The 12,279-nt window shown below is 43.8% G+C and overlaps 1 protein-coding gene across 8 annotated transcripts in view; it reads right to left on the bottom strand.

Annotated features, from left to right (window-relative positions):
- CNOT4 (CCR4-NOT transcription complex subunit 4) overlaps positions 1 to 12,279 on the bottom strand; it is a 69,736-nt gene that overhangs the window by 47,982 nt on the left and 9,475 nt on the right. For all 8 annotated transcript variants that reach the window (XM_019545145.1, XM_019545151.1, XM_019545148.1 and 5 more), the window contains exon 2: positions 1,916 to 2,113. In XM_019545145.1, the coding sequence (XP_019400690.1) occupies positions 1,916 to 2,113 (198 nt within the window). The remainder of the gene's footprint in view (positions 1 to 1,915; positions 2,114 to 12,279) is intronic.

Below are 12,279 nucleotides of genomic sequence, written 5' to 3'. Positions count from 1 at the left end.
TACAATTATGGGTTAGCAACATTTTAAAAATCAAGGTTTACTCAATTCCTAAATCACTGAATTCCACTAAACTAGAAAACTTTTTCCTGCTCAGAACAGAATGATAGCAAGAAATGAAAGACTATGCTATTAGGCAGTAGCCCTGTGTGAATAGGATTCGTTTCGGATTCGGCCGGTTTGGAGGACAGTGATTCGATTCAGTGGTTCGAAATCACTGTCCCTCATTTGATTTGGCCAAATTAGAAATCGGAGATTCGGCACAGATGCAGAGATTCGGATCAGCCGGGGAAAGGCAGGCACAGATGGGAGGCTGCAGGTTCTCCCATAGCTCCTCCAGCTATGCTTGTTTCCCTCCAGGTGATGGGAGCTGCAGAAGCAGCCCTCATGGCTGCCCTGCCCTGCCCGGCCCCATCCCCAACCCAGCCACAGCCTCCCAGCACTTTAAAATAAAATAAAAAAAAAAAATAGCCCTGCACACTGTCACAGAAATGGGGTGACTCCAGCAGTCACCCAGAGCCTGGCAGTGCTCAGGCCCAGTAACCCCAGCTCCCAGATAGCACACAGTGCCCAGCCAAGCCACATAGCACCCACACCATGGGGCAGTGGCTACACAGGTGCCAGGCGGGGGGGGAAATCCCCAATGCCCTGCGCTGCATGGGGGGGGCTGTGTCACAAGTCCTCAGAGGCTGCTGCAGCTGGTGAGTGTGGGGGGCTCTAAGTGCTGGGAGGCTGGGGCCAGGCAGGGCAGCCATGGGGGCTTCTCCTGCAGCTCCCTCTGCCTGCGGAAAGGCAGGCACAGCTGGAGAAGCCATGGGAGAACCTGCAGTTGGCTGGCTGTGTCTGCCTCTCCCTGGCCAATCTGAATCTCTGAATCTTTTCTGAATAGATTCGGAGGCTTCAGATTTGATTCGGACCTTTTAATGGGTCTCCTGATTTGATTCGGATTTGGAGATTTGGTTTCCAGTTTGATTCGGCCTGATTTGGCAACTGAAGCTTCGCACAGCCCTATTAGACAAATGTGTTCTTTTGTCACCTCCTGCCTAGCTTCTCAAACTTCCCTTTCCTTTCTAATGTTCTAGATCAGGAACAGCCAACCTGTGGCATGCATGCCACAAGTGACACAGGTAGCCTGTGGGTCCCCAGCAGCAGATCAGAGAGAAGACAAGCAGCACAGCAGCAGGCAGGAAAGGGAGCAGAAAAGAGCAGTAGATCAACCAGGGAGCAGAAAGCAGAGCAAAAGATTGGACAGGTGAAGGGGATCGGAGTGACATAGGGAGTGGGGCAGAGCTAATTTGTGGCACACCTGCCAGAAAGATTGGCCTCCACTGCTCTAGATATTTTCTCCCTTGGAAAGGCTCTGATGAGAACTGAAGGGAACACTGAGAGGTTAACAGAGCAGCAATTTCTGCCAGTCAGATAGATCTATCAGAAGAACAAAGTGCTAAGCACCAGAGAAATCCAGCAGCTAGTTCCTTTTGTACTGAAATCATATTAGCTGCTTACTCTAGTAGCATGCCTTCCCAACCACAGCAGCTGGCTGAACCTGCTGAAATCATCTTGAGACATTGACACCATTTCAAATGGAGATGAAAACCACTTGACAAATGAAATTCGTGCTGTAGGCCATGGCTCAGCACAAGAAAGTTTGTCTCATTTTACATTGTTCCCCCCAAGAAAGAGTGTGAAATGAATTCTGCTACCAGAAACAAGAAAGCCTGATGAAACAGTGACTGAGTAGGCCTATCAACCTATGTGACATTTAATCATTAAAGGGGAAGGAAGTCCGCAACAGAGACAGCTTTCAGCATCAGTAAGGTAGTCTCATGCAAATGAGGCATAAGAAAATTACATTTCAGTGCATCTTTAGAAGTGAAAAGGTGTCATTTTTACCTAAATCCAAGTGTAAACTGCTTACCTCTGGATCTGCTAGACGCTGGGAGAGCCCTACCACAAATACGAGGTTCTTCTGTACCACCCGTACACTAGCCAGGTGTTTGCGATTCTCTGATATTTTCTGTTTCCTCTCATTTTGCTTCTGTTTCTTTTCATTTTTTATCCTTTGCAGCTCTTCCTGGGAGAGTGGTTTGTACACTGCCGGATCTTCTGGGTATGGCTGAAGATAAAAAACACCATTTAATGAAACCCAAATAAGAAAACAATACAGCATGTGATAACAAATCTCCACAACTAAACATACAAGGAGAGGTAATTCATAAGGTATTATATAGTTTCTCTGGCTGGCCATTCTGAAAGCAGCATGTTAGAGCCTTTGGGAAGAAGGGGCATCAAGTCCTTTTCAAACAATCCTATTTGTATTAATATAATATAGAAAACTGGCAAGGATCACATTTTGATTCTGCTTCTTATTCTGCTGAGTAACTACAGGCAATAGCCACAGGAGATGATCTTCCCAGGAAGTGTTTTAATGAAGGCAGGGACCTGAAATCTCAGATCATGTTATTTTCCAAATAGTTCTGAAAAATATTTGAAAAGCCCATTAATAACACAGAACAAAGGCTAAAGAACCTGCCATGTTTTCTTGCATACATGTGTCTTTTCCCAAAAAATAGCTCTCCCAAAACTGGAGTGCATGTCTTAGGTGGGAAGGCTGCCTTCTTTGCTGGCAAATCAGCAAGCCTGGAGACACTGCACACCATGCAGCTGCCCAGATGGCTGTCACTTGTGTCTGGCTCAGCACGCTGAAGGGGCACAGCGCCGCGTTAAGTCTCACAGTTGTAACTACTGGGCATGGCAACAAGTGAGCTGCTGGCAGTATCTTGATGAGACGTAGTGTGGAAACAACACTTTATTTACAGTTTCTTATATAAAAGAACTACTTACTGCACAGAAATAACAGTCTGGCTAGAGTTCTCACATGGGCCTTGTGTGACTAAGTTCTCCTGAAACTACAGATAGTGTTCTCTTCCTTTCCAAATCCCACTCATTTACGAAGGCAGCTCTTGGTGCCAGCTCTCTCACCCAGATCATCTCCTGGAACGCTACACTCTGCATTGCCAGAGAGACTTACTTTATGGTCACACAGTTGGCTAGAAGTGTGTGTGTGTGTGGGGGGGGGGGAAATATGTCAGTCTACAATCTACCTTACATAAAAAGGTGCATGTTTTAATGGTGGGCATGTTGCATGAGGGGACACACACACACACAGCTCATTCTTTATATAGTTCACCTGCATAACTCAAGAATCATAGAAAATGAGGGTTGGAAGGGACCTCAGGAGGTCATCTAGTTCAACTTCCTGCTCAAAGCAGGACCAGCCCCAACTAGATCATCCGAGCCAAAGCTTCATCTAGCTTCTTGTTCTGTCATCTGCCACCACCGAGAACAGTCCAGCTCCATCCTTTGGAACCACCTTTCAGGTAGCTGAAAGCAGCTATTACATCCCCCCCCTTAGTCTTCTCTTCTCTAGACAAAATAAGACCAGCCTCTCCTCAGAAGTCATGTGCACCAGCCCCCTCACCATTTTTGTTGCCCTCCACTGGACTTTTTCCAATTTGTCCATATCCTGTCTGTAGTGGGGGGTCCAAAACTGGTCACAGTATTTCAGATGTGGCCTCACCAGTGCTGAATAGAAGGGAATGATCACTTTCCTGGACCTACTGGCAACATGCCTACCAATACTGCCCAGTGTGCATTAGCCTTCATGGCAACAAGGTTACACTGCTGGCTCATATTCCAGCTTACTGACCACTGTAAACCCCCATGTCCTTTTTTTTTGCAGAGCAGCTGTCCACACAGTCAGCCCCCAGCCTGTACCGGCACATGGGATTGTTCCATTCTTAAGTGGAAGACTTTGCACTTGTCCTTGTTGAACCTCATGCAGATTTCTTTTAGCCCAAGCCTCCAAATTTGTCAAGGTCTCCCTGAATCCTAGCCCTACCCTCCAGCAAATCTACTACTCCCTCCAGCTTGGTGTCATCTGCAAACTTGCTGAGGGTGCACTCTATACCATCTTCCAGGTCATTCATGAAGATATTGAACAAAACTGGCCCCAGGACCAACCCCTGGGGCATTCCACTTGATACCAGCTACCATCTAGACATTAAGCCATTGATTATTACTCTGATCCTGATGCTCCAGCCAGTTTTCTATCCACCTTACAGTTCACTTATCTAGCCTGTACTTCCTCAACTTGCTTGTGAGAACGTTGTGGGAGACCACGTCAAAAGCCTTGCTAAAATTGAGGTATACCACAGCCACTGGTCTCCTCACATCCACAGGACCCAGTCATCCCATCATAGGAGGCAATCAGATTGGCTCAGCATGACTTGCCCTTGGTGAATCCATGCTGACTGTTTTTAATCACCTTCTTCTTTTCCTCCAAGTGCTTTGAGATGGATTCCCTGAGGATCTGCTCCATGATTTTTCCAGGGACTGAGGTAAAGCTGACTGGTCTGTAGTTCCCTGGATCCTCTTTTTTCCCCCACTTCTTAAATATGGACACTATGTTTGCCCTTCTTCAATCATCCAGGACCTCTCCCGATTGCCATGAGTTTTCAAAGACGATGGCCAACAGCTCTGAATTGCATCCACCAACTCCCTCATCACCCTTGGTTGCCTCCTGTCTGGCCCCAGGGATTTGTATATATCCACCTTTTCTAAATAGTCCCTAAGCTGTTCTTTTGTCGCTGTTGGCTGCTCCCCTCCTTGAAACAATGTAATTATTACACCAACAGATTTGATAGCACTCCTGCCATGTTTGATTACCAGTTTGAAACTATGACTTTATTCTTATTGGTGGGGAAAAAAAGAAAAAAGAGAAAAGGGTAAATTTTTACATCAGTTCTAAGCAACTCCCAGGTGACTATTAAGCACTGGTGTTTGTTTCAATTAACTAACGCCAGTAAAGGCTATGGTGCCCTCTCTACTTGCAAGTTAACTTGGTGACAGCTATTTTTATATCAAAGACGTATTGTCTCTTAATTTAAAAAGATAAAACCTTGAAAACCCTAAGCTTGCAAAATATGACTACATTCCATGCTTTGCAACTTATCAACACTGTCCCTCAGCCCCAAATTTTCAGTTCTAAAAAAATTCAGTTAAGATTTCACATTTTATCAACACTTTTCAGCCTTGTACACAAGTTGCAGACAAACATGTAAGATCAGTCCTAAAAACAACATTAAGAAAGTAGGAATGAAGTCATTACTGAAATAATGCTGTTAGTAGGAGAAGTGCCAGTTATACATTCCCTCTGAGGCTGCCACCTGAGGTTGCCAGTGCAGGGTGAGCCCAGGATAACAAACCCAGTCTCTCCCTATATCAGTGGTCACCAGCCAATGGATCTCGATTCACCAATAGATCTCAGAGCCTCTTGAAGTCGATCTGAGGCTGGGGTGGGGGGCTGAGTGCCCACATGCATGCGTATGCCCCAGCCTAGAAAGCCAGTCCATGAGGGAGGAAAGGGTCTGGGGCTAGACTGAGGCCCCCCGTGGTGAGGGACAGTGCTGCAGAGGCAGAAGCAGGGGTAAGTTGAGTGGGGCCCGGGCCAAGTGGGACTTACCTGCTGGGGAGGTGCACCCTCAAATAAATTTCTTCCTCTGCCTCAATCTGCACCCCACCCCCTTCCCTCCTCACAGATTTACCTACTACATGGGAGGGGGGAAGGTGCAAATTGGGGAGCAGCTTGGTAGATCTTGGGCTGCTTTTAAATGCCAAAAGGTGATCTCCTACTTAAAAACGTTGGAGACCACTGCCCTATATCAATACATTGAAAGAAAGCCAGGTGCCTGGTGAACTGGTGCAGTCCCAGCACTGGGACCCATAAGCCAGCTGACTGTTCATTTTAGCCCTGGGACCATATTAGAGCCAAATAGAGACTCCAGTGCAATCCTGGGGCTGGGAGAGCTGTCAACTAAGCCCTACCATACAAATCGGCATTACAGCAGGGGACCGTGCTAGACATTCAATTTAAGGTGTGATGGAAACTAGCCAAAAAATGACACATTTTGTAGAGTAACTGTAGCATCATTTATTGCCTGAATTTGTGGTCAAGTTACTATTTAAGATGCAATTAACAAGTGTAATAATGTTTGCCAGGTGCCTTAGGTAAAGAAAATTTTTAAGCTTTCTGAAAAATCCAGTAATTCTCCACCCATACAAATATACATCAAGCTCAACTAACTAGGTACACTAACAGAATACAACCTTCCTCTGAGAGATCAGATATTTACTTGCGCTAGTAGCAGAACACTAGTTTTAATTAGGAATGGCCACACTGCACTGACTGTCTGTTGGTCTAAAGCAGTGGTTTCCAAATTTCTTTGATTGCACACCCCTATCAGCAAAAAATTTTTGAGCACACACCCCCAATATGTATATTTATATAAATATAAGTTCTAATATTTTCTTCCTGTACCCCAATGGATTGTCTTGTGCACCCCACTTTGGAGACCACTGGTCTAAAGCAATCTAATCCACTAGGCAGAGCTGACTCCAGGTTCACACTGAAAGTATACACTTTGCTCTCACACATCCTCCCTGTCCCTCCCACAGCAGTGAAATATTTTCTTAAATCCTGATAAACTCATAAGCACAACCTCCCATAAATCAAGACCGGCTTCCAAGTCAGAACAGGAAAAGCCCAGTTTAAGTTTTTACTATCTTTATTCTCAAATAATATTGAGTCTCTAGTGCAGCATAAAGGTAAGGGGAGGTAAATCTATAGAATAGAGTTGACTAAAAAAATCAGATGGTATATATCCAACCTTTCAACACTACCAAACTCTCAGGAATGAGTTTATTGCCATAAACAGGAGTTTAGAAGTGTAAACATCTCAGTAACATGAACTAAGAGATACATTCAAGTCCTTGCTTAGGAACATAATTCTGTCTTGAACTACCCTTGGGAACAATAATTTGTATTAAAAAAATAATAATACAACACCAGTTTAAAAATGTTTTTTTAAACCCAGGAACCATTCAATCCTTTATGCAGACTTCACTTGAACTACTGAACTATATGCCATAACCCATTTTAGCAAGGACACGGAGACTGAGATTTAGTCATATACACATACTTAGTATATGTTTAGGTTTCACCACACATATTGATAACCTTTTCATTATTGTATATAAACACTCAACTTGTATGACATGCCACAGATAGCAAGAAACTCTGATACGGAACTCTTCACCCATGTACAAAATCATCAACGGAAAATAAATTATAGGTAACTTTATGGTTTTAGGGGGGAAACTTTGGACAGGATGTTTGTTAGAGAAAGAAAATGAGAACTCAGTTTTGAAGCAAGAATAGAAGGAAAACTGGATTTGAACTAGATAACTACAGCATTGAAAATGTAACCTGACTGCTGTAGAGTTAAGTAATCAGGCAGTGTCTGTACAACCTCTCAAGTGCAGTACTCCTCCTGATGTTTTAGCATGGTACTAGTCAAGTGTTTCGGGTGTGCTGCACTTTGAGTATGCATCTCAAAAGGTTATAAAGGGAATTAAGTAGTGGGATACGGAGACTAAAGAGGCCATCCACAAATGCAAGGGAGTAACAGCAGGAAACAAAAACTTCCCAGCTTCCTACCTACAGCACATTTTCAAATGAAAAGCAGAACACTGAGTTTTGTTCTGTGATTGACAGACTTTTCAACTGAGATCATGAATATTAACAATCAAGCATCCCAGGTAACCCCAAAAAGTTAGTGGGGACTATTCTAGTAATGTAATGCATTCGATTCAGAGGTTTAGGGCTGGAAGGGACCTCGTGAGATCATCAGGTCCAGCCCCCCTGCTCTGGGCAGAAAAGACTGCTGGAATAAAAATAAGTCAGAATAAAAATAGGTTGGTGTAATCCATGTGCCAGAGGCTCTGTTCTCTCACCATAATCAAAAGTTTCCAGATCTTCATGTTACTTCAAAATTTGTTTTTGATCCCTAAAGAGCAAACATGATTACGGATTGATACGAGAGCTGTTAAGAGATACTGGATGTGTAATTAACTGCAGAACTAAGCAGGAAAAAAGAAGTTCTATACCACTATTGCCAGAACCAGACCATCTGAATTAAAGCTCCAGTCACTACAGGAAAATAAGAGTAGCTATTGCTGTGGAAGCTGGCTGCCATGCATAGCAACTTTTAAGAACAAGGGAACTGTTAGTTCTCAGCAAATGCTGTTTAACAACAGATATATTACATTTCATGGGCATACGATTATTGTAGCAAACATCCAAACCACTGGTTAAATTTGACCGACTGGGTTTCCTACATTGCAAGGATACAGGTGAACCCATGTGTGCCTAACCAAAACCAGAAACAACAAGAAAGGACAATGACTCTATGGGTATGAGAGCCTTTAAGGGGATGCATGTGCAGTCTGTTGAGATGCAAGCTGGAATGAGGGGCCAAAGAACACAAATCCCAAATCTTAAATTCTACCCTTTGGCAGTTTCTATTCTACAGCAAATGAAATGAACTGTTCCTCATGCTTAAAATATATTTTGGTACCAGTTTTTTCCATGGGTCATGAAACCATATGCCAATTACACAGCTATAATTTGGCAGTTCAAATTTAGACCTAGGATCTGCAGGATGATGGTAGGAAGACAAAGCAAAATGGAACTCTGTTGACTATACAACTGCTGTCTTGCATGCTTTCATATTTCCTGCCTGTATTGTACCTACATTTATAAAAGCAAGAAGGGGGCAAAGAAACCCCACAAGTTGTTGCACCAAGTGATGCACAACCAGACAACTAGGCCAAGCCACCGAAATGTTAGCAGCTTACTCCATTATTGGTGATTCTTTACTCTGGTTTGAGATCATAAAAAAAGTAGTTTGTATGTAACTCTGGATGCCGGAGGCTACTGAGATAAAGTAGTGATGCCAGAAGTAGAGTTCAGCAGGCATAAGTGAAACAGGAGTTATGTATATCAATTTTAGCACAAACCGTGGGAGTCAGCAGCAGGGAAAAAAAAAATAATGCAATACTAAGGAGCCAAAACCACAAGCCAGATTGTTTTACACTAAGATGTGGGCTAACTGTGCAAGTTGCTCTTGGTCCCACATGACTCCATCAGTAGTCTACAGTGAACTTTTGCCCTTGTTCTATTTCTTTATTGCTGTCTGTAGCCTGGCCTGGCTTCTTTGTCCTTTTGCCTACATTTGTTTTTGGGGGGTGGGGTGGGGGGGGTGGGGAGTTTGTTCTCCTTCAAAATTTGAGGGGAGGGGGTTTCCCTCCTCATTTTTTCTAAATGTTGAAAGTGGATCTCATTTCTCTATTTCTTGCCCTGGGATATCAGGTACTCTGATTCTTGCATTCCCAGATGCATGGACACATTCCTTCCATGTGATGGATGTGCCAGCATTTCCCAGTTTTTGCCTTATCGCAGACTTGTCCCTGAAATAAAAAAGAATATACAGAAAAGGTCAAGAAGCTTATATAAAAGTACATGGTACACTTCACATAAAAGGGATGCCATCAGAATAATGATTTTGTTTATTTCTGAATGCCACGGTCGTCACAAATGAGGCAATTTATCATAAAATTGAAATAAGGATGAACTGTCCATCGTTTTCCAGATTTTACATTTGTTATGGAGATGTTCAGGTAATGAAGGGACAGAGCTTGAGTTGTGTTCTTTATCAAGCAACTGACAAGGAATACCTACTGTATTTGCCTGTGCCTAGTTTTGCACAGAAGGTTCTGTCAGTGGAAAGAAAAGCCTTCAAGAGAAAAAAGTGGGGAGGACTGATAATCATATAGCTTATTTCCATGTATAACAGCACTCATGGAACACCAGGTGGGGTCCAGCAGAGTAGAAAAGTGATTTAAGTTTTTATTTGTTAAATAAGCCTAAAGTTTAACAGTTAAGTGACAAAGTATGTTTAGGCCTGAATTTGCTACAATCTAATAATCATTTATTAGATTTATATGCCATGCTTCCCAGCAAAGGCCAAGGGAAGCTTACAGTACGAGACAAAACTTACAAAGCAGGCAGAATGAGATAAAAACTCCCAGTATCCCTGCTTAGTATATCTTGTTAAATGCCTGACCACACAGGAAGGTCCTATAATGTTTCTGCAAGATGTCCAGGCTTGAACTGTGGTGGGCCTCAAGAAAAGGGGAGAGAGAAGGAGATGACGCATTTTGCAGACTCAGGGGAAACTAAGAAATACCTGTCAAACTATTATTTCCTCAAGGGAACTTGGCCTGGAGTGGACCCAGGGGTGGGGTGGTGCAGCCATGCAACCCTTTGGCTGTGCACTGCATGCACTGGGAGCTCTCACAGTTCACCTGCAGGTCAGCACATTCTTGCTGGGAGCTCCACATGTGCTGGAGCTCCATGAACTCACCACTGGTTGGGGCAGACACGCAAGGACTCTGGCACTCTTCAGTCCTCCCCTCCTTTCTCCCTAGCCCAAATTCAGTAGCAGGGAAAAGGAAGGGAAGAGCAGCCAGCAGCAATATACAGCTTTCATGCAGCCTGAGGCTCAGTGCTGTGAGTGTTCATCTGACCTCCTCCTCTGCCTGCTGTTGAAAGCTGGCAGGGAGGAGGGGAAGGAGACATGCCTCCTTGAAAAGCAGGGATTCTGGGCAGAACCCAGAGATCACAGGTAGAGCTCCCAGAAGAAGTTGTTGAGAGATCACTTGCATCCAGGATCACAGCAAGGGGCTGCAGCCACCTCCCACTCGGCTGTATAGCACATATGCAACCCAAGCTCTCTTCACTGGGTATGTGCCCCAATCCTAGATTTGCCTATGAACTAGGTACACATCAATGGTATTTGCAGGAGATTGTTCTTAGCTGACTTTAGGGCATCAAGGTAAGGCAAAAAGGAAACGGTTGAGCCATATTAGGACCCAAGTCTCTTTCCAGAAAAAAAAATTAGAAAGATAGAGCTGGGTGTCATCAGCATACTGAAGGCACCTCACTCCAAAGATGTGTACAAATCTCACCAAGCAGTTTTGTATACACACTGAACAGGAACGACAACAAATGGCCTTACCATACAGAAGGGTTAAGTGCATTTAGGACCTTTAGGTCAAAACCAGCACCTTGAGTTGCACCCCTGGAACAAAGTGAATAGCACCTTGAAAGCTATCAGAAGCCAATGCAGACTCTGGAGCACTGGAGTTACGTGCTCCTAGCAACCCACCTCTTTCAGAAAGCAGATTGTTATGTTCTGCACCAGCTGTAAACTTCCAGATAGTCATCAAGTGCAGCCCCACAGAGAGCATGTTGCAGTAGTCTAGCCTCAAGGTTGCAAAAAACATGGCTGAGTGACTAGATACAAAATCTGAAAGAAAGTCATGCAGCATTCTCACAAGACCAAGTTGGTGAAAGGTACTCCTAAACATGGCTGCCATCTGAAGATCCAAGCGCAGCAGAAGATCCAGGAGTACCACACAACTGCAAACCTGAGTTACAAGGGGAGGCTGGATCCCATCAGTGATAAAATGTCTCAATTCCCATACTCCTACCCCCAGTTAAGCAGTCTGCATACATCACCATAATCTTTATCTTGTCTAGATTCACCTTTAATTAGTTCACCCACATCCAATCCTCAGTTGCAACCAGGCACTGGGAAAAGACAGACTGAAGGACTCTGATTAGAATAAAAAGAGACCTGGGTGTCATCAGCATACTGATGACACCTCACTCCAAATCCCAAAACAAACCTCATCAAGCAGCCTTATATACACATTGAACAAAAGTGGCCACAAAGTAAAAAGGTCAGGAGGAGTAATAGAGCTTGCCACTCACCCACCACCACTCTGGAAACCCCTACTAGGAAAGGGCAGAACATATCAAGAGAGGTTCCATGAATACCCACCAGGGTCTAATCTCATTGCCGGCTCAGATCAACTGTAGTTCTTGATCCGGAAAGCTTGATTTCCTCTAAAAGAGGAAATACAAGCCACTGAACTCATGCAAATCACTGGCTAAGGAACTCGGAACTAGAGCTTACTGAAATACTCAACCACTGTCTTGCAACTAAAGCTTGAGTTGCAAAGTACAAACCATTTTTTCAGTTTAAATTTGTTCAACTAGTTCAGCCTTTAGGTCAAAATAAAGAAGCCGCATGAGAAATGAAAATGCCATCTGCTTTCCAACTTATAAATAAAAAAAACAAAGATTGTGTGAGGTTTAGGTCTATTGGTTGTAAAATCTTGGGAGGACCTGTGGACCAGAAGCAAGTCAGTTCAATGCACTAGCCACAGAAAATACTTCCTTTAGTTCAGTTTCAATAGTCTTGAATTTATCTCACATAATTCAGGATATTTTTATATCAGGTTTGGTTTTGGGGG

This window comes from Crocodylus porosus, unplaced genomic scaffold (genome assembly GCF_001723895.1).
Source record: "Crocodylus porosus isolate Cpor-Errol unplaced genomic scaffold, CroPor_comp1, whole genome shotgun sequence".
NCBI lineage: Eukaryota > Metazoa > Chordata > Crocodylia > Crocodylidae > Crocodylus > Crocodylus porosus.
The sequence above is the reverse complement of the archived record's forward strand: the minus strand, read 5'-3'. Positions and strand labels throughout refer to the sequence as shown.